Raw genomic sequence first — 25,062 nt, 5'->3', positions numbered from 1 at the left:
ATAAGAGAACCCAGTTTTTCCTTGGGCCCTTTTCAGTATCCTGTTTTAAGCCAAAACAATTAAGAAAATAAACCTACTCTACAGAAAACTTTTCAGCAGTCCCATTTTTTTCTTTTGGTGACTTTTCCTGTTATGAAGGAAATAAAATCTTTGGTCATTGTTTTGATTAGGAATATAACCTCTGTGATAATGGGGCTCATCTGAACCCAGATCCTTCAAACCACTACAGAGGACAAGGAACAGGTGGGCTATTCATATTTATTTTTAAACTGTAGGTATTGTTTTCCATCTAGAACTCAACAGTACATCAGGTTTTTTACAATTTGCTCATGCTTTACTGCTTCTGAGATGGAGAACAATGGGGAGGGAAAGATGTCTTTGGAGAGCCTTCTAACTGATCTTGGGATGAGGGTGTGGCTCAGTGATAGTTGGACTGCCTGACATGGATGAGGTCCTGGGTTTAATCCCCAGCACCACACATACACAAAAAGAGGTGATCTCTTTTGCCTTTCATGTTTTACTTAATGGCAGAACTTGGAAAGAACTTCAGATGCTTCCATTTATTAACTCTTTAAATAATTATAACTTATTTGAAAATCAATACTGTTTTAGTTGAAAGTATGGTTTTCTTCCATTTAAATATTCTCTACAAATTGTGTTATATAAATAGCAAAGCAGCTGAATTTTTAACATAACCTCATTTATTGTCTATAGGTGAGGAAAACTGTAAGATACCAGACTGTCAGAATCTAAGGAAGAGGAAAAGAGTTACTTTCGGAGAAGATTTAAGCCCTGAAGTGTTTGATGAATCTTTACCACCCAATACACCATTGTGTAAAGGAGGAACACCTGCCCATCAAAGGAACAGAAATGCTATCAGTCCCCTGCAGTCACCATTTGATGAGCAGTTCCTTCAGCCAAACTTTGATGACAAGGAAGAGAATCTTGTAAGTGTGGAAAATCATAGGAAAAATCTTCCTTCTATTTCTGTCAGGCTTCACAATTTTTTTTTTTGCATAAAGATTATGATTTAAAATTATGTGGTAGGGCAAAGGACATTTTAAAGAGATTTAAAAATCTCTTTTAAAAAGATTTTTCCCAATTACATGCTTTCATGGACCCTAAGTGCTGTTGGTTGTAAGATACACCTTTTTGTATCACTAAGAAAAGATGCTCAAATGTCTGAGGCATGAAAGTATGCAAAAAAAAAAAAAAAATCTTAGAACTGAAATAATGTATTAGTAAGATTTAAAAAACAAACATATAGTATTAGACTCATTTTAGTAAAGTTTCAATCAGATTAACAATAAAATAAAACAAAAAAAGGAAGAAAAATGACCAATGTCAGGAAGGAGAGGTAGCATTACTGTATCCTAACTAGTTTTCAAGAACAGTAGGGCCTTATCAGCAACTGTCATTTTAGCAGCTCAGAAAAGCCAGGTACAATCTTTGAAACACAAAGAACATCAACCTTTAGTCAAGAAGGAGTGCATTGTCTCAATAGCCTGTGTTAGAGAAATTTAAATTGTCAATAAAACTTTCCCGAAAAGTAATCCCTTTGTTAAGGAATTCTACCACATAGTTAAGCAAATTATAATATTGATTTTTTTTTTTATACTTTACTTTTCCAAATAAAACAGAAAGGCTATGTTATAATCTTAGTCCATGAAGAAAAAGTATTTTATGAACGTCAGCATTTCTGATTAAATATCAAAAGAATGTGGAAATTTCTTCAAATTGTAATTTTTTTTCTAAGAATGAATGATAGTTGCTATCTTATAGGCAATTTGAAGACTTATTTATTTTGCTATATTACCATAAATTTCATTGAAAAATATTGTAATGTTAGATGGTGTTTCTTTGTTTTTATTTTATTTTTTTTGTCTGGATTTTTTTGAAACAGGGTTTCTCTGTATAAGAGCCCTGGCTGTCCTGGACTTGCTTTGTAGACCGATCTGGCTCTGAACACACAGAAATCCTCCTGCCTCTGCCCTCTACCCTCTACCCTCTATCTCCTCTGGTGCTGGGATTAAGGGTGTGTGCCACCACACCCAGCTAGATGGTGTTTCTTAATTAATTTTCTTTAATTTGCTTTGTAGAAGTTACACAGTGAGATTTTAAAGTGTCACTGATTAATATGCCCCCTTACTTGGGGTAGTTGCAGTTGGCAAATGTGTTTGTTTTATGAAAATGACCATTCACTGTTACAAAGTTATCTTTGTTTTACCTAAACCTTTTCATTGTCTATTCATTTTTCTTTTTATCTTCATAACTCCTACCAAAATAAGGCTTTGTTTTTCTTTGAGCATGTCAATTACGTATCACTGAACTTAACGTTATCTAATTTGTACTTTTTTCCCTTTGTATGTGCTTAGGAAAACATAGAACCACCTCAGGTATCATTCACAATTCTGAGTCCTAGTAAATCTTCATTCTCTGAGACTCCAGGTACCATCTGTGTTTACATTTTGTTGAAGTGTGACTAGTGTGCATGTGTGTGTGTGTGCGTGCATGTGTGTGTGTGTGCGTGCGTGTGTGTGTGTGTGTGTGTGTGTGTGCACTCACAGGGTGGTGGAAAGAGGACATTATCTGTCCAGTGCTGTCACTCTCTCCCTTTGCTCCTTTGAGACAGGATCTGTTACTGATTCTGAAGCTCTCATGACCAGCAAGCCCCAGTAATCCTCCTGTCTCTACTCCCCCAGAGCATTGAGATTAGAGGCATGCACACAGCCTTGCCTAGCTTCCACTTTGCTTTTTGAGACAGGATTTGTCATTAGTATAGAGCTTACTCATTAGGCTAAGATGGTTGTCTGGCAAACTCTAGGAATCTGCTTATCTCTGCCTCCCAGCACTGACTCTTATATTTTTTTTATTTTTTACTTTAGATTTACTTATTCTCTCTATATCTGTGCCTATGTTTATGTATGTATACCACATGCATGCTGTATCTGCAGGGGTCAGAGGATGGCAGACCCCCTGGGCAGGCCGTTCCAAGCCCTCCAGTGTGGATGCTGGGAACTGAACTTGGGTCTTCTTAATTGCTGAGCATTTCTCCACTACCAATACCTGCCTGTTTTATGTGGGTTCTGGGGATCAAGCTCAGCTCCACATGCTCAACTGAGCACTTTACAGCTGAGCTACCTCCCTGGCCCCTTAATTCTTGTTTTGCGCACATAAAACTTGATCTCTTAATTCTTACATTTTTATAAGTGCTACAACAATATGTTCCTGATTGTAAGGAAACCAAATACCGTGTGTGGGAAATTACCACTTCTTTCTATTGCAAGTCTCATACTTCATAATCACCCACATTTAACTTCAGTTGATTTTTTTTCTTTGCGTCAGGTTGATATACACAGTGCTGTTGATCTTTTAGCCTGATAAGGATCAATAATAGAGTTCTATCTATATTTGCAAAACTGACATAATTTGGATTGTATGGACCACTCCTAAATGGCTACAAGTTTTACCTGCCATTAGCATGGTGTTTTCAGTGCATATACTTTCCATGTATGTTTTTTACGATGATGATAAGACAAAGATTTTTTTCCTGATCATTCTGACCAGTCTTGGCTGACAACGCCATGGTATGAGTACTTGGATTATGAACCCCTGTTCGTGTGCTTCCCCCTGAGATCCTTTGGCGACTTCCTATTGGTGCAGCATGTGTTTGTGAGCATAGACTCTGAAGCTGTAAACTATTGCATTACAGTGGTCTGTCTTGTTCTAAGTTCTGAACATATTACACTGTCTTTTATTTGTGCCATTGAAAAATATCAGACATTGGGCTGGAGAGAGGTTGGGAGTACTGATTGCTATTCCAGAGGTCCTGAGTTCAGTTCCCAGCAACTACATGGTGGCTCACAACCATCTACAATAAGATCTGGTGCCTTCCTTTGGCGAGCAGGTATACATGCAGGGAGAACATTGTATACATAATAAATAAATCTTAAAAAAAATAAAACAAAACATCAGACGTATCTATGGTACAGTTAAGTGTTTCCTTACTGCTTATCCTCTTACTGCACCATCCTGTTATAGTCACTGTTGTGAAGTCCTCCAAACATTGTTCTGGATCTTAAGATTCATTGCCATTGTTAGGTATTTGTGTCTAAATATACTTAAAAGCACCAGTGACTTAAAAAACACTATGCAGTTCTGTAACCATTTGATTTGTATTAGTTGTGTGCTAGGAGCCTAATCTTTCTTGTTTCTTGATGTTAGGCACTGACGCTTGCAGTTCTTTAAATAACCATGAGGAAATAACCTGTAGTGTTGGTAGACCCAAACGGACTTCTCTCAGAATAAAGGTAAATATTTGCATTAAATCTTCATGGTCATGGCAGTGGAGAAAATCCTGATTTAATGAATGCTGTTAGGAATTAGTACTTTGTCATACTTGTATGTAACCTGAGTTGTGTCTTGCTGGTTTAAGCTTAATCCTACCAGAAAAAATCTACTAAAATAAAAGCTTCCCTTCGGAATTGTATTACTATGGAAGGCAAGCTACTTGTTATTTTGGGATCCGTATGACTATGTAAATGTGGAAAAGATAGGCATATAATTAAGAGCCCAAAAGTAACAAAGTACCTGCCTTCATTTTTTTGTTTGTTTGTTTGTTTGTTTTTACAAGACAGGGTTTCTCTGTGTAGCCTGGGCTGTCTGGAACAGTGTAGATCAGGCTAGCCAATAATTCACAGAGCTATCCACCTGTCTATGCCTCCTGAGTGCTAGGATTAAAAAAGGCACGCGCCATCACAGCCCAGCTAGTATGTGCTTTCTTAAACCATATTTTAAGAGAGTTTTCTACAGTGGCATTGAACTGATGTTATATAAGTATCACTTCCATTTGTTTTGTTCATTAAGTTACATGTGATTGGATTTTTGTTTATAACTTTTTATATCAACATACTTATGCTATTTTTGGGTGTTTACCTGTCTGATTGGATGAAAATCCTGTATTCTAGCGTAATTTACAGTTCAAGGCTTATTACAAGGTAACAGCAGTTAAGTAAACACTTCATGAATTTTTAAGCCATTAGTTCTTTTTTTTTTTGCTGTTTAGGTAAATTTTAATTATGGGTTAATAATGAGTAATTGTTATTTATAAGCATCAATCAATATTTGAGACATATTTATGAAAGTATTTCAATACTACTTTGAAATTCAGATTTATCTGGGCATTTTTTGTTTTTTTTTGTTTTTTTTTTTTTGTTTTTTGTTTTTTTCAATGCAGTTTATTCAGGAACCTTGAACAATTCTCGGACCCTGGGGAAAGCCAGCCCACAGCTTAAATAGCCTCTGGGTAGCCAACCCAGGCGTGCCACGTGGGCAATGCAGATAGGTCCACATACATGGAAGCAAGCCAGATCCTCAGCCTTAGCCAAATGTGGAATTGTTCATGACAGAGAGCACTCACCATCGGGAAGGTGGAAGGCGGAAACCAGCTCCATCTTTAAGGCATAGCATTCCGCAGCTCTCTACAGTTCCCCCTTTTTGTTTTAGACGCATCAGGCAAGAGTAGAGGTCTGATCTCTGATATTAGAAATAAATTGGGACTTTGTACCGATGTTCATTTAGGTGTCATCCACCCAAAGAGCATCAGACCCGTCCGATGCCTTTTTCTCAGAGGCGGGACCTGGGGCATCAACCGGCATGCAATCAGACATGCTCTTCTCTGGGTCGAAAGCGGCTGACCCTGAGTGCAGTGCTTAGCCTCACATCCTGAGCTTAACATTTTAGCTTTTTATGGTATCCATGCTTGGGGAGAATGTCCTGCTTCAATGGCTGTAAAGGCCTGAATGATCATGGCTGCATCACACTGTTGTGAGACTCTAATCTTGCATATATACCACAGGCAAACCAAGGAGACCAACACCAGAAGGCCTGCTAACGCTCCCATGCCCGCCCATTCCTTCAGATGATTCATGGCTACAGCAATCCATGATGATAATCCTGTGGCTAGTCCTGCGTCCACTCTGGTAGAATTTACTGTGACAATGGCCACTCTCAACTGCTCCATCGTAGTATCGAATTCTCCAGTCCAATTACCTAAAATATAGCTCGACAATTGTTTAGACAGATTTGCAGCACAGGAAAAATTCTCATGTTATATGCTAGTGACTCAAAGTCCAGCATATTTTCATTGACAGCCAAGTTGAGCGATTTGCCATAGGGTATCAATTTGCTCCTGCACGAGGTCAATCCTCTGATTGAACACCATCAAGCCTCCTTTTAGTTGAGCATTAATTCCTTTATGTACAACTAAGGCATGAGCTACATTGGCTAAATGATTATTCAGGGTCTGAGCAATCTGCCCAGTATGACTCATGGCTAATGCCCCGGTGGTAGCTCCAACAGCCGCCAATGAGATGGTAGTAACAATGGTGGCTGTAGTTCCAAAATCCCTTTTCTGTCTGAAGAGAGTCATAGCGTGAAGGGCATCAACGGGCACAGGCACCCAGTGAGGCATGCGAGTAACCAGGGCATACCTAAATTTACTAGCATTCCAGCATTGGGCAAAAAAGCAAGTATCATTACCACAATTATTTGGCTCTATCTGGCTAATAATGAATAAAAATGGGGGATATAGACAAACAGGTGTGGGCTTATAGGAAATATTATGAGAAGCCTTAACCCCCTCATTGGAACATCCTGCATCAGTTCTAGAACTAGCAGTGGTGGTGTCAGAGGTCTGAGTAGGTTCAGGAGACCATTGCCCCCAGGGGCGAGACGTGCTCCATGCCAATTGACTAACTCCATGTTTTCCTCCACTTTTGAAAGTCATTTAAGGTTCTTAAATTATTTTTTTCCCTTTTTTTTAAAATTTTTCATCAATTACACTTTATTCATTCTGCATCCCCCCATAAGCCCCTCCCTCCTCCCCTCCCAATCCCACCCTTCCTCCTCCCTCTACTTGCATGCCACTCCCCAAGTCCACTAATAGGGGAGGTTCTCCTCTCCTTTCTGAACTTAGTCTGTCAGTTCACATCAAAAGTGGCTGCATTGTCCTCTACTATGGCCTGGTAAGCCACTAGTTCTTAAATCAAGTTTTTTTTTTTTTCTTTTTAATATATTCTTCTGAATGTAGGCTTGATAAGTTGAAGAATGGTAATAATTAGCAATTTCCTTTTTTAATTTGGGTTAATGTACCTCTAAAGAAAGATGGAAAATAGGTAGGAGGTGGGTCTCCCTGATAGATTAGGCACCTTGTTTGGCTTTTAATACCAAGCGTGGAAGGTAGGGGCCAGGAAGGATCTGTCATAGTAGGAAAGGCTGAAATGAAACCTGGGCCAGGCAGTGAAAGGTGGCTGCCCATGCTTTATGTGTCCTCACTTTGATTTTCCTCATAACAGTTGATGAATTCTGCAGAAGAGGATGTTTGCAATTCATCTGCTACAGGAGCTGAGCCCTGTAAAGAGAAGAACATGAGAAGGAGGAAACCTCAAGAAAAAAAGTGTACAAGCAAAGCACTTCCTAAAAAGAAACAGGCAAGAATGCTTTTCACAATTTAATATATATGGTGTGCTACATTTCTTCAGGGTACGGTAAGGGAAGCATGGGAACAGTGGTATATGAATGTGTTCATTGTGTGCTTAGGGAGACATAGAAGTAGCTCTGCTGATTACCTGAGGGAAACAATTCGTTTATCTGCATCTGCTTCATCCTTATGTGTACCGAACACAGTAAACAATAGACACGTGAAGCTGCTTCTCATCTTTAAGTATTCTACCTTTTTCCTTTTCTTTTCTCTCCCTCCCCTCCCTTCTTTTTCCCCATGTTTTACTAGGTAGCCCACGTTGGCCTCGGATTCACCATCTTCCTGCCTCCATCTTCCGGTGTTGGAAATTTAAGTATCAAGCCCAGCTCTTTTATTCATCATGGATGTGTGTATCTTTTTGTTAATGCTTATGATTCTGAGAAGAAAGCTACATGGGTTCCTTCACCACTTAACTTTCTTGTTTTGTCACTGTGAAAGCCATTGTCCAGAACTCGGGATGGCGCCATCTTTAGCTGTAGGTCTCCTCTTTCAGGCATGGGTTCTAGGCTTGGTTAACTGACAAATATTCAATGCTAACAATTTATTTTTTTGTACTCTGGTTGCTTTAACACTTCTCCTAGGTCAGGTCAGGCCACACTTGTTTGTTAAGCACACATTCATCAGACTTTGCTTGTTATTTCTGACAGTGATAAAATGGCTGTTACAAATAAACGTCTGCAGGCCTAAACTTCTGTGAGGTAGTCCATATACCTCCTGCACTCTGATCTGCTCCAAAATGTGACACTACACTGCCGGCATGATGGTACAGCCCTGACACATAGGGTGCCTTCAACCCCTGCATCTTTGAACTCTCTTTGTAATTGGCCATGAATGCTGCACTTGGCCTGTACTTTCCTCACAGAGGGATGAGTGAACCAACTGCTACTTGGACTTCTAGCTACAGAGTCACATCTCTGTCTAAAGAAAAGATTGGAAGCCAGTTTAGCAGGTGTTGCCATTGTGTGCTTAGCATACAATTAACCACCTATTCTCAGCATGTGCAGTCTCTAGAATTCTACTCTTTGCCTTTGTAAATCATTTGCTCTCTGGTGACTTCATATGCAACATTGTTATTAATGACCGAATTGTATTTATTTTTTATTGATTTATTATTTATTACTATTTATTACAATTTATTCACTTTGTATACTGCCTGTAAGCCCCTCCTTCCAGCCTTACCTTCTTCCCTCCCTCTTCTCCCACTATGCCCCTCCCCTAGTCCACTGATAGGGGAGGTCCTTCTCACCTATTATCTGACCCTATCAGGTCTCATCAGGACTGTCTGCATCCTCTTTCTCTGTTGCCTGGTATGGCTCCCCACGCCCCCACCCAGGGGGAAGTGGTCAAAAAGCCGGCCACTGAATCCATGTCAGAGACAGCCCTTGCTCCCCTTACTAGGGAACCCACATGGAGACTGAGCTGCCTATGGTCTGTATCTGAGCAGGGGTTCTATATCCTCTCTATGCATAATGACCAAGTTTTAAAACCAAGTCTTCTTAACTGCCTATTGGACACATCTTCTAAAGTCCTTTGACGTCAACATTTCCAAAATTAGTCAGTTTCACCTCTCAGGAAACCCACATAAAACATTCCAGGAACATACTTCTTATTTCATGAAACATAAAGGACTACTTTTCATTGTTAATTTCCATAGATACCACCAAGTCCTCAAATTCAAAAGAAACTGCAAGTTTTCCTGATTTATTTTCTTATTTGGGCTTAGGGAAATGATGAACAATTATCTTGCTTTAAACGTGTGTTTGTGTTCATTCAAGGGTAAACATACCACTTGTTGCAAAAGAAACTGATTTTTTTTTTAATCTATAGCTTTAAGAAGCTTAATTATAAATGCACATATATTCCTAGCAAATCAGTGGCAAGAAAATTTAGGAAGGACTCAACATTGGATTGCCCTAATCCCTTCCAGGACCCTACTTAATTAATGTATTGATGTAATATAAGCAATAGAGGTAGAATAGCAATGAGAAAGGGGTGTTAAGCAACAGATGACAGCCTTCAATGAATTTCTAGAAGACAAGGCAGATGGGAACATGTTGACGGATATAAGAGGTGGAAAGATTTACAGTTCAGAATGTGCTAGGAAGGGAACTAGAGGGATCTGGGAACCAGCCTGCTTGTGGGAATCCCAAGAGACTCTGGCCCAGAATTGGCAGGTACAATGGCTGAGAAGCGTGAGAAGTAGTACTGAAAAAAAAAGATTAATTGAAGACTTATATATGGAACAGTCTGCACCAGTTGGCATGCTCTCTCCTTTCCCACCCTGATGTTCAGACCAGATGTTGCCATGTAGGTTAAAGCCCCGTTCTGGCATTTGTAAATTCCCACAATCTTGACAGCCGATCCTTGTCCTAACAGAGCCTAACAACTAACACTCTTGTACTGCCCAGCCCTGCCCTGCCCCACCCCACCTGACCACATATGAAGTTCCCAAGGAAAATTTCCATACAGCAAGGAGACTGAGCTGGAGCACACAGGAAACTGATATCATCAATCTATTCTGTTCTTAATTAAGAATCAGATCATTGTTACTGTAATATTAATAAGTTAAAAACAAAACAAAAACCTGACCTCAGAGAAGTCGGTTTTGAACTATAATACACACATATATTTTGTTAGATTTGAGAAATTAGGAAAGGGATTCTATAAAAAGGAACAGAAAAAAAATGTAAAAATGGAAATTTAGGAGGTTGCATGTGGTTCTGAGTGTTAATCTGACTTCCCATGGCCCTTCTGAGCCATTGATTTCCACAAGTGGCCACAATGCTCACTGTATGTCACCCACACCAGGGCAGAAATTGAGTCTGCTGGCTAAGTGCTGACATTCTCCTAGATTTAGAAGAGCCACTAGTATTGCATGGGAAGATTTCATCTCAGGGAAATGTTGCATCTTAGTCTTGATGCACCTGGATGCTCCCAGCAGGCAGGTTCCCAAATACAGAAAAAGCACTATTTTCTCATGGTCAAGAGCATGGGCTTCATCTTAATCACTGTTCTATTGCTGTGAAGAAATACCATGAGTAAGACAACTCTTACAAAAGAAAGCATTTGATTGAGGCTGGCTTACACTTTCAGTGCTTTATTCATTATCATGGCAAGAAGCATGGCAGCATGAAGGTAGACATGGTACTTCAGAGCAGCTGAAAGTTCTACATCTGGATCAGCAGGCAGCAGGAAGAGCTAGACACTGGGCCTGGCTTGAGCTTATGATACCTCAAAGCCCATCCCCAGTGACATGCTTCATCTAACAGGGCCTAATCTTTTCAAGTAGTGCCATTCCTTCTGAGCCTATGGGAGCCATTTTCATACAAACCACCACATCCAGTGACATCAGCAATGACAAATCCTGGTTTTGTGGGCTCTAGGCCTCTTAAGGGCTTGCCTCTATGCGGTTGCATCTAGCTGGTTCCTGAGCACTGAAGGGCACTGAAGCAGAAGAAGCTCATTATGATTGGCCTGCAGATCACTGGTAAATTCAGTGGCAACCACCCCGAAAAAACCTTAATGTAGTTCCAGTAAGGGACCTGGCATGTGTTACCAGGTTGAGTGGAACAAAAATGTACCAGCATTGAGAGCAGGAAGTATTGGACCTGAAGATGGAAGTGGTGCTCAAGTCCTTGACCTTTTCTTAATCAATGACACTTCTAAAATTCCAGCCATACCAGGCAACAGAGAAAGGATGCAGCCAGTCCTGATGAGACCTGATAGGGTCAGATAATAGGTGAGAAGGACCTCCCCTATCAGTGGACTAGGGGAGAGGCAGAGTGGGAGAAGAGGGAAGGGAAGGTAAGGCTGGAGGAGGGGCCTACAGGCAGTATTCCCCACAGACACCTGGATTACCATGACTTCTCGCTCTGTCTTTCTTCACTCAAGTCATGTTCCCTTTTCATTTTGTTCACATTTGAGCCCTGTTGAAGGATATTCTAGCACAATGACTGTGCCATCATATTGTTAATTTAAAAAGTAGCCATCAAAGAAGAAGAAAAAAAAAAAAAAAAGTAAAAGATCAGATCTGAAGAAAAGCAGCAAAGAATCACTAAGGGAGGTATAAAAAAGAATTTATGGCTTCTGCCATAAATTGATAATCCTGAGACCAGAGTTGGATACAGTGGCATCTTCTGATACAGGTGTCCATGGTGCTGTCTCTCATCAACATGACCGAAAGCCACATCTCAAGCCCATCATAGTACATCTCAGATGGCTTAATGCGAGTCTGTTCTCTTCTCTGATTTGGCTCTTTAAATGAGCAGCAGCAGAAAAGTAATAAGGAAAAAAAGCTTTGTAGCTGTGGAGACCTGGCCATTTGTATATGCAGTGCTAGGTGGTGGGTGGTGGGAAATACTTAACTATGCTTTTGTGCTTGTTTAATTATTCACTCAACATCATTGGTTGAAGAAAAGTCAATCTGAAGTTGTTTAGTGTTATATTAATTCACTGTTTGCTTATCTTTAAAGAAAAAGATCAAATCTGTTTTTACCACACTCATTCCCCACACATACATATATAGGTGTACATGTGTGCTAGGAAACAGTAGTCAGACTGGAGAAAACATTTCTCAAAATTGAAGAAAGGGCTTTCCAAGCTGAAGGAGGTGAGGAGTACCTGCTTTTTTAGTTAATTTTTGATTGCTATGATAAAAGACCATGACCAGGGTAACTTATGAAAATGTTTAGTTGGTCCTAGGTTTCAGAGGGTTAGAATTTAAGATAGATGGTGAACTAAAGGCATGGTTGCAAGCTGTTGGAGCAGAGGCCAAGAGCTCTCATCTCCCTATACAAGCAGGAAGCAGAGAGAGAGAGAGCGCTAACTTTAAAGGATGTATCGTTTTAACTTCAAAATCCTGCCCCACCAATATGCTTTGACATACTTCTCCTAATCCTCCCTAAACAACTGTCAACAGGGTACCGGGTATTCAAAATCTGAGACTTATAGGGGACATCTCATTCAATCCACCAAGCCTGGTACATTAGAAAGGCAGGACACAGACATGTCAGTGTGAAACTAAAGAACATAGATATTAAGAAGAGTGGGCTGTGCTTAAAAAGAGACAGTCCAAGTGGCAGCAAATTTCTCAGGAATTAAAATGGTCCCTGGATGTGCAAAGATGCTCAGATTACATTTAGAGGGACCATTTGATCATCATAATAAGAAAGGTCCCCCTGTGGCAGGAGTCAGCAGAGATTTAGAAGTTGGTGACATACATTGCTAATGGGACAAAAAGGTCCACTCAAATTTCTCTGGGCGAGGCAGATCTATGCAGAGGTGAATTTGGGAGGATCTGGCTGAATTTAATATTCATTTACCCTTTGACTTAGCATTCCTGGTTCTAGGAATGTTTCAAAGATTCAATGACAAAAATACAAAAAGGTATGTGTCCAAAGTCATTTATATCAGTGTAAGGCAGAAATAAAATGTCATTTGGTAAAAGACTTGATTGATAAAGTAGACTGTCCACAGAGTAAGTATTCTTACAGAGTTGTAGAAAATGGTGAAGAAAACTTCCATATGCTGCTATGGAGTGATGCCAGAATATACTCACTCACATACTTAGCAAAAAAAAAAAAAAAAAGCTATAAACTGTGTATAAGAAGAAATTGCTTCTTTCTCATTGTCATATTTTCAAGTAGCACTTGAAACCGTCTTTATAGAGGAGATTAAATTAAAATAAAGTCATTGGGGCTGAGTTTTAATCAAATCTGTTGTATTTATGAGAAGTAAAAATTTGGATATAACACCATGCTGTTTACACACAAAGGAAAAAAATGTGAGGACACAGGAGGAGTTCATCTGCAGGATAAACCAGCTAGCACTTTAATCTTGAACTTCAAGCATTCACAATGGTGAAAATAAAGTTAGCCTACTGTCTTAGTGTTTCTATTACTGTGAAAAGATACCACGACCAGGATATGTCTTATACAGAACAATATTTAATTAGGACTGGATTGCAGTTTCAGAGGTTTAGTTCATCATCATGGCAGGAAGCATGGCATATGCAGTTTGATGTGTTGCTGGAGAAAGAGCTGAGAGTTCTGCATCTGGATCCACAGGAAGCAGGAAAACTGTGTGTTACATACGGGGCCTGGGCTTAAGCATCTGAGACTCAAAGCACACCTCTATGGTGATACACTTTCCCCAGTAAGCCATACCTTCTCTTAACAAAACCACACCTCCTAATAGTGCTACTCCCTGTAGGCCAAGCATTCACACACATGAGTCTGTGGGGGCCACACCTGTTCAAACCACTATACCACTGAGCCTGTGATGACTTTGATTGATTGAGTCTAACAGTTCTCTAAGAAAACAAGAGCATGTATATATTTATGCAAACATGTACATATGTGATTTAATTCTTTTTAAAAAAGTCAAAAACAGGTTATCTGGATGAAGGCATTTGTCATCATGCCCTGGTACCTGAGTTTGATCTACCTGGTGGATGGCAAAATCAGTCCCCTTGAAGTTGTCTGCTAGCCTCCACATACATGCCACACACACATACAAACAAACACACTATAATTTAAAAGAAACGAATGTAAGCTCATTATCCTATAGGGACTGGTAACTAGAATAGGAAAGTGCATGCTATTCTTTTACCTTTGACTTTGGAACTGTGCACATTTTATATATGACTACAAATCAAGACACTTCTTTAAAAATTGAGATTAAAATGAAGCAGTTTTGCTATATCAACTTTGTAGCTTAACCTCCTTAAAAAGCTTTTAAAGCTGGACATGTGAATATGTTACTATATATTTAAGGACTAACAATAATTGCAAAGAAACTGAGATACTCATTGATAGAAGAATGTAATTTAAAACAAATAATTTTCATTGTCACTAAGAAGTAAAACTTTACTATGAGACAAAAGATTGTAGATCAAAGCTATTTAAGACTAAATTTGGAGCCTGGTGCTGGTGGTGGCACCAGCACACCCTTTTACTCTAAAGGCAGAGGCAGGCAGATTTCTGAGTTCAAGGCCAGGCAGGAGGATCTCTGAGTTCAAGGGAGCCTGGTCTGTAGAACAAGTTCCAGGACAGCTAGGGCTACACAGAAACTTTGTCTTGGAAAAAAACAAACTAAATTTGAAGTGGAAGTATCAGTATGAGTTCATTGATATTTTTTGTTTTAAAGGATTTTCTAGCCCTTTCCATTGATAATAAAAATGGAGCATAAAGCCTGAGCTGCTAAAATTATTAAATAAGTTGGTAGAACAGCAAAGTATGAGGCATTGTAGAGCAGGAACTACATATGATAAAACTATTTAAGGAACCCAAAAGCAAGAAATAAGCCCAACTTTAAAAATGGGCAAAGGACCTGGGTAATACTTCTCACAAGAGTATATACAAATAGCCAACAGATACATGAAATGGTGCCCAGCAGTACTACTTGTCAGGGAGAGGGGCCTCAAAATGATGAGCTACCACCTCACACCTGTTGGGCCGAGTGTTGTAGAGTGATGTTGAGAATCTAAAGAAAGGTAGCCATTGTGAAAAACATGTATGACCAACACGTCTGGGTACTGAGAAATGAAGTCAGCTTATCAAGGGGATGACTGTACTTTCATGTTTATGTTATTCATAATAGCCAACATGTTGTCAACCTAAGTGTACATGGAAGGACAGGTGGGAAAGAAAATTATGTAGACACTGTGCGATAATGTCTGGTCATGAACATGAAGTACTGCTGTTTGCAGCAGCGTGCTTTGAGCCTGTGGGAGGTTGTGCTACTTGAAATTAGCCAGACACAGAAAAACAATCACAGCATCTGACAGGACTTTTTTTTTGTAAGGTCAGACTCTAAAGTAGTGAGTCAAATGGTGATTGGTGAAGACTGTAGGTTAGTGCAGACTGGACACTTGTTAAAGGGTATAATTTACCAGGCATAGTGGCACATCCTTGTATTCCCGGCACTTGGGCTGAGGCAGGAAGATTGCCACCACCTATACTGAGGCCCCATATGAAAGGAAGAAGGAATGTCTTCTGAAGTAAACCACACAAGGTTTCCATGGTAAAGAAAGCACTTGGGTATTCCTGATCACAGCTTAAGTGTTCTCAACAAAGAAAGTGTGTGACAGATCTGTTAGCTTGATTTATCAAAATATCACATTGTACACCATAACATATGCAGTTTAAATTTGTCAGTTACACAGATTGTGCCTGTTAATGTTTGCCTAAACTTAGTCTAACCAGACTTAGGGCTTCTTGTGACTGTAGACACCATCACTACAGCTGTCTAAAGCCAGACTTCAGCTAGGAGAATTACTCTTTTTTTAAGGCTCCCTCCACCATCACCCCCAAAATAAAACTCCAGAGGGGAAACTTAGAGCATTATCAACCAAGTAGGTGTATTTGAAACTTGATTGGGACCTGAATTGAGCAACTGTAAGGGTGTGCTCACCAGCTAGAAAAGTTAAAATTAAGGAGACAGGAAACTGCTGAGTTGTGGATACTTAACTTTTGAGATTAATTTTAGAAACATGCTATCGTAAGAAATAAGGAAGGATCCCAAGGACCTTTTTGTTCAGTTTTCCCTAATGAGGACTCTTGGCAAAACTAATAAAAAAGCACAGCCAGTGTGTGAGCATCTTATTGACACTTCTTTCTCTTGTATTGTCTTTTTGTAGCTCTATCTATTTAAGATTGTATAAATAAAAGGCATACATTATGGTTTTGGAGACTGACTTTTAACTCAGCATAATTCTGTTTTTCTGGGTTACATATATATTAATACTTTTATTGCATTTTATTTATAATTATTAACAAACCATATTAAATCTGGATACATGGCAGATTTCTTTCAAGTGAAATGATCCAATATTTAGGATATGCCTTAAAATCTAAGGGAAGGGATTGGAGAGATGGCTCAGAGGTTAAGAGTACTGGCTGTTCTTCCGAACGTCCTGAGTTCAGTTGCCAGCACCCACATGGTGACTCATAACCATCTATGAGCGATCTGGTGCCCTCTTCTGGCACGCAGGCACATATGCAGGCAGAATACTGTAAAAAAAAATAGATAAATGAATAAATCTTTTTTTAAAAATCTAAGGGAAGGAGATTATAAATGAAACCTAATTTGTACGTTTATAATAGCTGAAGTTGTTTGGTAAGGATATGCGATTCAGTATAAGATTCTCTATTATGAGGTATTTAAAGTTAAAAATATAGCAGCAGTGTGTTTTGAATGGGGGATGAGTACAAGAACTAAATTGCAACATTGTAACCATGTCCATGTCAGAGCAGAGTTTTTTTGTTTTCTCTTCAACATAAAGCTTTATAGGTTGACATGTGCCAGGACTGTATTTAATCTTAAGGGGTTATTTGGGTTTTTTGTCTGTTTTTGAGACAATATTTCATGTTGCCTGGGCCAGCATTGGACTCCCGAACTCCAGCAGTCCTCCTGCCTCAGCCTTTTTTTGTGGTGGGACTATAAGCATATGACAACACATGTTTTGTTTTGTCTTTAATGTGTACGGATTCATCTATGTGTGTACCACTTGTGTGACTTGTGCCCTCAGCCGAGAAGAGGGAGTGCAAGCCCCTGGAACTAGAGTTACAGTAGTGAACTGCCATGTGAAAGCTGGGAATCACATTCTGGTCTTCTGCAAGAGCAACCCGTGCCCTTAATCACGGGTTAAGCCATCTCGTCAGCCCCCTCCTCTGACTTATTTTTAGATAACTTCAAAACTATTTTTTTCTCTTAACGTATTTTAAGGATGTCTTTATTACATGACTGAAGAAAAAGAAAAACATTTGTTTTTACCTTCTGCCCTTTGTGAGAAATACCTGATTTGGAAAGAAATGGAATACGAGGAGGGGCAAGGTCCTTCAGTTGTCTTCCATCCACTCCGGACCTGAACCAACCTTACCATTTCCAGGTCACGTGGCTTTCCCCTAGGGCTACAAGTGTCTAGAACAACTATACTATAAGGAAGGGGTTTTTTGTTTTTTGTTTTTAAACTCAAGTATAACTCCAGTTTGGGACCATTTTTAGGCCTCCTGATCAGATCTCCTTATTGGTAAGAGTACTGCTTAGATGCACTGTTAGGACAGACATCTTATCATTTTGTTGATATATTAGCTCATGACCGTAATACAGAATTTTAGTCTTTGAATAAGGCCTACATGTCTTAGTTATGTTTTCTATTGAGATAAATCACCAAGACCAAAAAGCAACTTGGAAAGGAAAAGGTTTATTTGACTCAGACTTCCGTATCACTGCTCAATGATGAAGGAAGTCAGGCCTGGAACCTGGAGGCAGGTGCTGATGCAGAAGCCATGGGGTGCTGCATACTAGCTTGCACCTCATAGCTTGTTCAGCCTGCTTTCTTATAGAACCCAGGACTAACAGCCCAGGGATGGCAAGACCCACAATGGGGTTTGGCCTTACCCCATAAATCACTAAGAAAATGCCCTACAGAGTTGCCTCTTAAAGAGGCATTTTCTTAACTGAAGTTCCCTCCTCTCAGATGACTTTAGCTTGTGTCAGGCTGACATACAGCTATCCAGCATGTTCACACTTAGCAGATCTTAGGTAAGGTCAGCACAGTTCATTTTCTTTAACATTCATATTTTAAAAATACGTTAGGTCATGGATAGGCTAATTAGCTTGATGGAGCAATTCCATAGAGTATATATTATCAAAACATTGTAAACCATGGATACTTTTATTTAACAATTTAAAATTTCCTTATAGTATTTTTCCTCTCTCAAAGTAACAGGAATAAGTTCAGAAGAATTAGAATAGCCAGCACCTAGCTGTGGGTATTGGTCAAGCCCTGTACTAACCAATTCACATTTTTGAGCTCCTTTTATTATTTATTCTTTGAGAAATTTTCTCTCAAAAAAATAAATAAATAAAAGTAAGAGGAGCTGGGCACACACCTGTAATCCCAGCACTTTGGGAGGCAGAGGCAGGTGGATCACTGTGAGGCCAGCCTGATCTACAAAGTGAGTCCAGAAAGCCAAGGCTACACAGAGAAACCCTGTCTCAAAAACCAAACAAATAAACAAAAACAAAACACAACAAAAGCCAACAACAGAAAAAAGGAAGAAAAGAAGCCACTAAAACAGAGTCTGATTATGTTGTGCATCTGAGCATGAGGCCTGCCTCGGTGGTTCACAAACCCACTGTCCCTTGAAAAAAAACCTGATCCCCCCCCCCCCCCCTACGCCCTCCAACAGTCACAGAAAGCTTCCTGGCTAGGCCTGGCACTTGCCCACTTCCCCTCCTTCATGCTGGGATTTTCACTGGCTTGAGTGCCTGCAGGTTTTGTCTGATAATTAACTGTAGTTTTATGTGGGGTGCCCTGCCGTGACTTCCATTCTGCAGAGGAGGACAATTGGGTTGACATTACTTGGCAGTTAAAAGATAGATTTTGAACCCAGAGGCCAAATGTTTCTCTTCTGCAGCACATCTGTGAACCCCACCTTAAAATATTTCTTTTCTCTTGGCTTCTATATCCACTGACCAAGCCAGCATTTCCTCATCTAGTCCATGAAACGTCAACAGATGTTCCATAAAAAGTTTAATGGAAAAAATATTTAACCCAGCACTTTATGTGCACAGAGATTATTTATGCTGAGAGCTTCTCACCAAATTATGTTAAATGTATACTGTGTATCGCCAAGGGGAACATTTATCTTGTAGCATTCTAAAATTATTTTTGCATGGAATGTTGTGTTTGGTTTTGTTTTTACAAGTTATCTATAGATATCTCAAGGAGCACTCCATTCTGTACCACTTCTGTGCTCCTGAATTCCATCCATTCCTTTATACCATTGATTTCACCTAAATCTCGTAGGCTGTTTCTTCAGCGTAAGCTCACAGGTGTGTTTGCCTTAGCATGCAGGAAATACTGCTTTTATGGGATTCACTGTATATTATACAAGGCCTGGGTTCGCTGCTCTTTCTGCGTGCATCCTGGGCCTGTCTAGGCCAGCCGCCACCTGTGGTCTGTGTGGAGTTACCTGCAAATACAGGTTCTTTTGCTCCACTTGTGCTTTCTGTGCATTTTGTCTTGAATGCCTGTCCGAAGCATGCTCTCTCCTCTGTGTGCCTGGAGTCTGTCATGGCGTCCTCATGTGGAGACTTGTTTGCTCTGAAGCCAGGATCCTTAAAGACCACATCCTGTTTACTTTTCATTCTCACAGCGCTCATGTTATCAGCTGGCTTTACCTCCATAAGTATTACGATGGATTCACTTTCTGGAAGTATTAATTGTCAAACGTGGTTTATGTTGAAGGTCTGAGAGTATCTTTTGTTTCTTCTGTTAGTAAGAGTCTTTCTTGAGTTTCAGTATGTTTTAATTTCCCTTAAGTTTTTTTTTTCCATACGGAACATTTTTAAACAAGAGTATATTTCTCAGTGCTGGTAGGGCATTCAGAATTAAATATAATCCTGCGTTCCATAAGTTTTTAAAACACTTTTTAAAGTTTTTGCAGATATTCACATTTTTATAAGTCAGCTGCCTTATTGTTGTCTTTTTTACAGTACTAGAGCTCAAACCTAGAGCCTGTGCATGCTAGGCAAGTGTTCTTCCACTGAGCTATAACGAAAACCTGTGTGATCTCTTTATTTTAGTCATGTTTAATTCATTTATTGTTTGCATAAGTTCATCCAGATTTATGTTTCCTTTCAATGTTCTCTAAGCACCTGTGGTCTTTTCAACCCGGTTTATGAACAGAAAGCAGCCCTCCCCATAGCACTTCAGTAGCTAATTCATGCTAGATTAACCTTTTTTAAAATTTTACTTTACATATAAACATTCTGCCTGTGTGTATGACTACATGTGTGCCTGGTGTCATTGGACCCCCTGGGACTAGAGTTACACAGTGGTGGGCTACCATGGGTTCTGGGAATTGAAGTCAGGAATTGAGAAGAGCAGCAAGGGCTCTTAACCACTGAGCCATCTCTTTAGCCTCTACAGGCTAGATTAATCTTGGGTTATCAAGCCTACTTACAAATAATCTCATTAATTAGCTTTATCTAACGCTGTAGCAATTTAGTCTGCCACTTTAGCAAATTCTCAGTGAACATGAAGTCTGTACTTTATTGAGTTTAGATTCATGTTTTATCTGACTTTATATGAGTTACCTTTCTGGCATTTGAGCTTGATTTTTTTTTTTAATGGAATAACTGATTTTAAGTTTTTCTGTTTAAAAAAAAATACAAACTTTAAAAAAATTAACTGAATAAATGATAAGCAGAGATATTTTAGGCATGAAAGGGCCTGGATCTAACATGATACTACTTCATTCTCAAGTTACAATGTCTTAATACATATCTTTTCAGGTTTCAAAAAGTTACAGGAAAAAGCGAAGAAAGGGGGTGAAAGGTGTGGAGAAAAGCTTATATGGGCAAAGAGAGATTGCATCCAAGAAGCCGCTCCTGAGCCCTATTTCTGAGCTGCCTGAGGTCTCTGAAATGACTCCTCTGAGTGACTGCATGCAGAAGACATGTTCAGGTGCTTCTCTCTCGGGCCTCCAGCTCATTCCCTCTTTCACCCTCTTTGTTACCACCTCACTCTTTTTCTCTTCCATTTTCCCATTCATTTTTATTTTAAAAAGACTGAATTTGTTACTAGTAAAGGAAATTATAGTCTGTAACCTGGGAGGGGCTTAGACTCTTTCAGAAACTGATGAAACTCTCATCATTTTTATCAAAAAAGAAAAAAATCCAGACACAAAATGTGCATGTAATTGGAGGGGAGATTATGTCTGTTCACCTATTTTTTTGCTCCTTAAAGCACTTTATTACAATGCATTATGTTTGGTTGTGTGACTTGTCACGGAAAGTGGATAAGGTGATCACTTCCTAATATATACAGCTGAGGAGTTAATAACAGAAATAGAAAAACAGAGAAACTTGCCTCATAACATTTCCTTAGGATTATAATCTAGAAACGTTTATAAATTGAGCTTGATTACTTTGAAAAGTACTTTAACAAGCAAAGACCAAATCGATTTTATCCTAAGATTTACTCATCTTATGTGGATGAGTGTTTTGCCTGCAGATATGTATGTGTGCCATGTGCATGCCTGGTGCCTGCGGTGGCCAGAAGAAGGCCTCAGATCCCCAGGACTGAGGATACAGTTGACTGCAAGCTGTGAATGGGTGCTAGAGACCAAACCCACATCCTCTGCGAGAACAGCAGATGTCCCCAACCAGTGAGCCATCTCTCCAGCCCCTAGAACGTCTAATTTTAAACTGAGTTTTCATGCTCAAACTGTTTTTTAAGAAGTGCCTTCATTTAGCATGTTGATTTTGTGCATGCCCGTGTTAAAGCTACCTCTGTCCGATGTCACATAATCTTAGCCTGCTTTCTTTAAATTCAAGACGAGTGATCCTTATGTCACCATAGACTGTGGCTTCTACAGCCATCTCAACTGGAGGACAGACCAAGAATTTAGCAGCTACTCAGAATAACTCATTCCATGTGCATTTTCTTTCCCTCCCGCCCTCATGTGGAGTGCCTTGGGATGAAAGGTCTGCCATTTCTACCTCTTGGTTAATCTGGCCCTGGTTCTGCTTATCTATTAAAATGTTACTACCTTCATTGCAGGAAAATACTTTGACTACCTAAAGTGTTTTTCATCTATAATAAAACACCTTTCATATTCACTTGAATGACCAACTAAAAACATTATCTTGGGTAATAGGAGAGAGTAAATCTAGTAGCATTGATTTCGAATCATAAAACTGAATTCCCCTAGAACAGTGGTTCTCTGTGAGTCACAACCGACTCTTTCACAGAGGTTACTACCTAAGACTATCGGAAAACAGATATTGGTATTATGATTCATAACAGTAGCAAAATTGCAGTTGTGAAGTAGCAACAAAAATATTTTATGGTTGGGATCACCACACCATGGAGAACTGTTATTAAAGGGTCACAGCATTAGGAAGGTTGAGAACCACTACTCTGGGGCATATTCCTTGTCAGTCTCAAACCTTACTAGTGGTTTTCCTACCTATGAAGTATTACAAACTTACAGAAACCTGTATGTGATGTTTCTTGCCTGGAGGACCAGTTTATTTAGTCAGAAAGGGGGGCAGGGGCTGGACTTTGAGATTGTAGCCATAGCTTTTTCTACAGTATGTTCTATGGGAATTCATAGAAGACGTGATGACGGCTCTGCACTCCAGCTATGCACTGCCATGTCTCAAGTACCCCAGAATTCTGATTTTTATTACCTTGTCGCAAGAAGACAGTAATAGAAGAATTTGAAAAGTATGATATGCATTTTTTTTATCGGGTAAATAGGAAATGTCTCACACTATTGGACCTTGGAATATGGGAAGCGCATTAGAGAAAAGGAAACTGTTTAAGACAGCAGTCTCGTTTTCCTAGTCTGAAGTTGTGTGCTTTATTAATTCATGTGTTGAAATCTTGTTTTCTTAACCTATGGACTGGGGCAGTAAGAGGGACAAAGAATGACAGAGGAGAACAAGAGCAGTATGATGATTGTAGGTCGTGTAAGTTCTGAAAGCTAAAAAGCCACAGAGCACGTTTGCTTATTTAATAGGCATTGCGGTGTTTCTTTGTAATTGAATTTAAGTGTGTTTCTGTGCCCATAGATGACTTCAACCTCAGTGGCGACCTGGAAGAACTCATCTCTCTTGAAATTCCCATGAAAAGAAGGAGACTTTTGCCACAGAAGGGAGATTCACCGGAGCTGGGTTCAGCTTTTGATCAGTCTCGAGTGTCTGAGCCTTTCACTGCTGCTTCTGAGGGAGGACCAAAGGCCAGTACCAGGGACCTAGGCAACGATGGTAGCACCAGAATAGAAAGCACAAAGGAGCCAGAAATCGAGACCAAGACTGAAAGCAGCCTTGTGCCTTGTGCTTCTGTGACTCAAGGATGCATAGTGTCCAGTAATCCAAAGCCTCTGGGTAGCCCTCAGTGCCAGGATATTTTAAAGGCTGGTGAAAATGCAGAAATTCCTTGTGAGGTCCTTCCGGTTTCAGAAAATATGTATATGAAGTGTGAGAAAGAGAGTGAATGCCTAGCTCCAAAGGGAAATCTGCGATGCAGCCCTTTCACAGCTGACTCAGAAAAGGAAAATAATTGTTCAGAAGATATCCTAGTCAAAAATATAAAAGAATCAACAAGCCACTGTGAGAAAGTAGGGAGAAAATGTGCAGAAATCAGCAGTGTCAGGAGTGGTAGAGGAAGAAAACCAAGAAGACACACGATGTACTGGGACGGTCAGAGTTTGTGCCTAGAACAAAATGGGACCCCTGCGTCTTCGAATGGCGGGGGAAACTCTGTAGACATTAGTTCCCAGCTCATTGAAGATCTGTCTGACACCATAGAGCAAAGCTTTCAGACGACAAGCAGGAAAGCCAAAGTGAGACGGAGCACAAGGCTGCAGAGAGACTTAGGAAATGAAGGGCTCATATGGCTGACTCCAAGTCCTCCCACTTCCCAGAAAACCAAAAGGAGAAAGACAATTTGTACCTTTGACAGAGGATTTGAAAGCACATCCTCCAGAGAAGAGACTAAATCCTCAGGACAAAACCCAGCTGGCCTGCCATCCATCTCAGGCAGTGAGAGCCAGGGTATTGGTTCTTCCACACTACCGGGCAGAAGGAGGAAGAGCTTCTGTTTGTCTACACTCACAGATACTGAGAGTACCACGAAACCACCATGCGAGAAGACCCTCTCTCAGTAGCTCTCAACTACTGTGAGGGGGCTGGGCACAGGAGAACCAAGGCAAGAATGGCAGTTCCACCTGGCACTGGCTCTCAGTTCCACCTGGCACCAGCTTCCTTTCTGCTGCTTCCATCCCTATCCATCTTCAGTGCATTGTACATTTCTAATAAAAATCACTTGAGTTGTGAGTTTCATGTCTTTTCCAAATGCTTAGTATGTTTTAGTTTTTGTTAAAGCATTCATTTCCAGACCTAACAATGTGTTTCTGTGTTTTTATTTCTTATAAGTTTACCCACTTACCACTGAAGGCTTAGACTGTTCTGGAAAACATCCTTTAGAGTGACTTTTTCTTTTCTTTGTGTTAAATTGAAGACCAGCTTTGATGGCTTGGTTGTCTGTCTCAAATAAAAGTTTTCCTTTGGTAATTAAGTGAAAATTTTCTTTAGTGACTGGACCTCTATAGATCCATTGTTATAAATGAATTTGTAATTAGAAATAACTGCAATCATTCTTCCAGATTGTTCAAATCAGTCACATGTAATTTGGAATTTAATTGATTGTTTCCTATTAAATTTATTTTTGAAAAGTAGAAACTTAAAAGTGTAGAAAATTTGTTTGTTTACCGACGTGAATCATGGTAGGTCACTGATTTTTTTTTTTTAAGAGCATTTCCAGCAGTTTCCTTATAGCCATACTGTTGCTCGCCTGTTCCCTCTGAGCTAAGCCTCAGCAATCCCCTAGTCTTGGTGGCAACAATTTAAAAACCTAAACCACCATATATCTGCGATCTGCAAATGTATATAAATCATTACCATTAAACAATGGTCCCAGAAATCCTTTAAATCACTAGCTG

At 39.8% G+C, this 25,062-nt stretch overlaps 1 protein-coding gene across 5 annotated transcripts in view; it reads left to right on the top strand.

Annotated features, from left to right (window-relative positions):
* The window catches only part of Cdca2 (cell division cycle associated 2), a 43,495-nt gene extending 18,693 nt beyond the window's left edge, over positions 1–24,802 (top strand). For all 5 annotated transcript variants that reach the window (XM_021635503.2, XM_021635504.2, XM_021635505.2 and 2 more), the window contains exons 9-15: positions 171–243; positions 715–947; positions 2,376–2,448; positions 4,225–4,310; positions 7,356–7,490; positions 20,846–21,017; positions 23,132–24,802. In XM_021635503.2, coding sequence (XP_021491178.1) covers positions 171–243; positions 715–947; positions 2,376–2,448; positions 4,225–4,310; positions 7,356–7,490; positions 20,846–21,017; positions 23,132–24,228 — 1,869 coding nt within the window. In that variant the 3' untranslated portion in view covers positions 24,229–24,802. The remainder of the gene's footprint in view (positions 1–170; positions 244–714; positions 948–2,375; positions 2,449–4,224; positions 4,311–7,355; positions 7,491–20,845; positions 21,018–23,131) is intronic.
* The last annotated feature ends 260 nt before the right edge of the window (positions 24,803–25,062 follow it).

This window comes from Meriones unguiculatus, chromosome 9 (genome assembly GCF_030254825.1).
Source record: "Meriones unguiculatus strain TT.TT164.6M chromosome 9, Bangor_MerUng_6.1, whole genome shotgun sequence".
NCBI lineage: Eukaryota > Metazoa > Chordata > Mammalia > Rodentia > Muridae > Meriones > Meriones unguiculatus.
The sequence above is the reverse complement of the archived record's forward strand: the minus strand, read 5'-3'. Positions and strand labels throughout refer to the sequence as shown.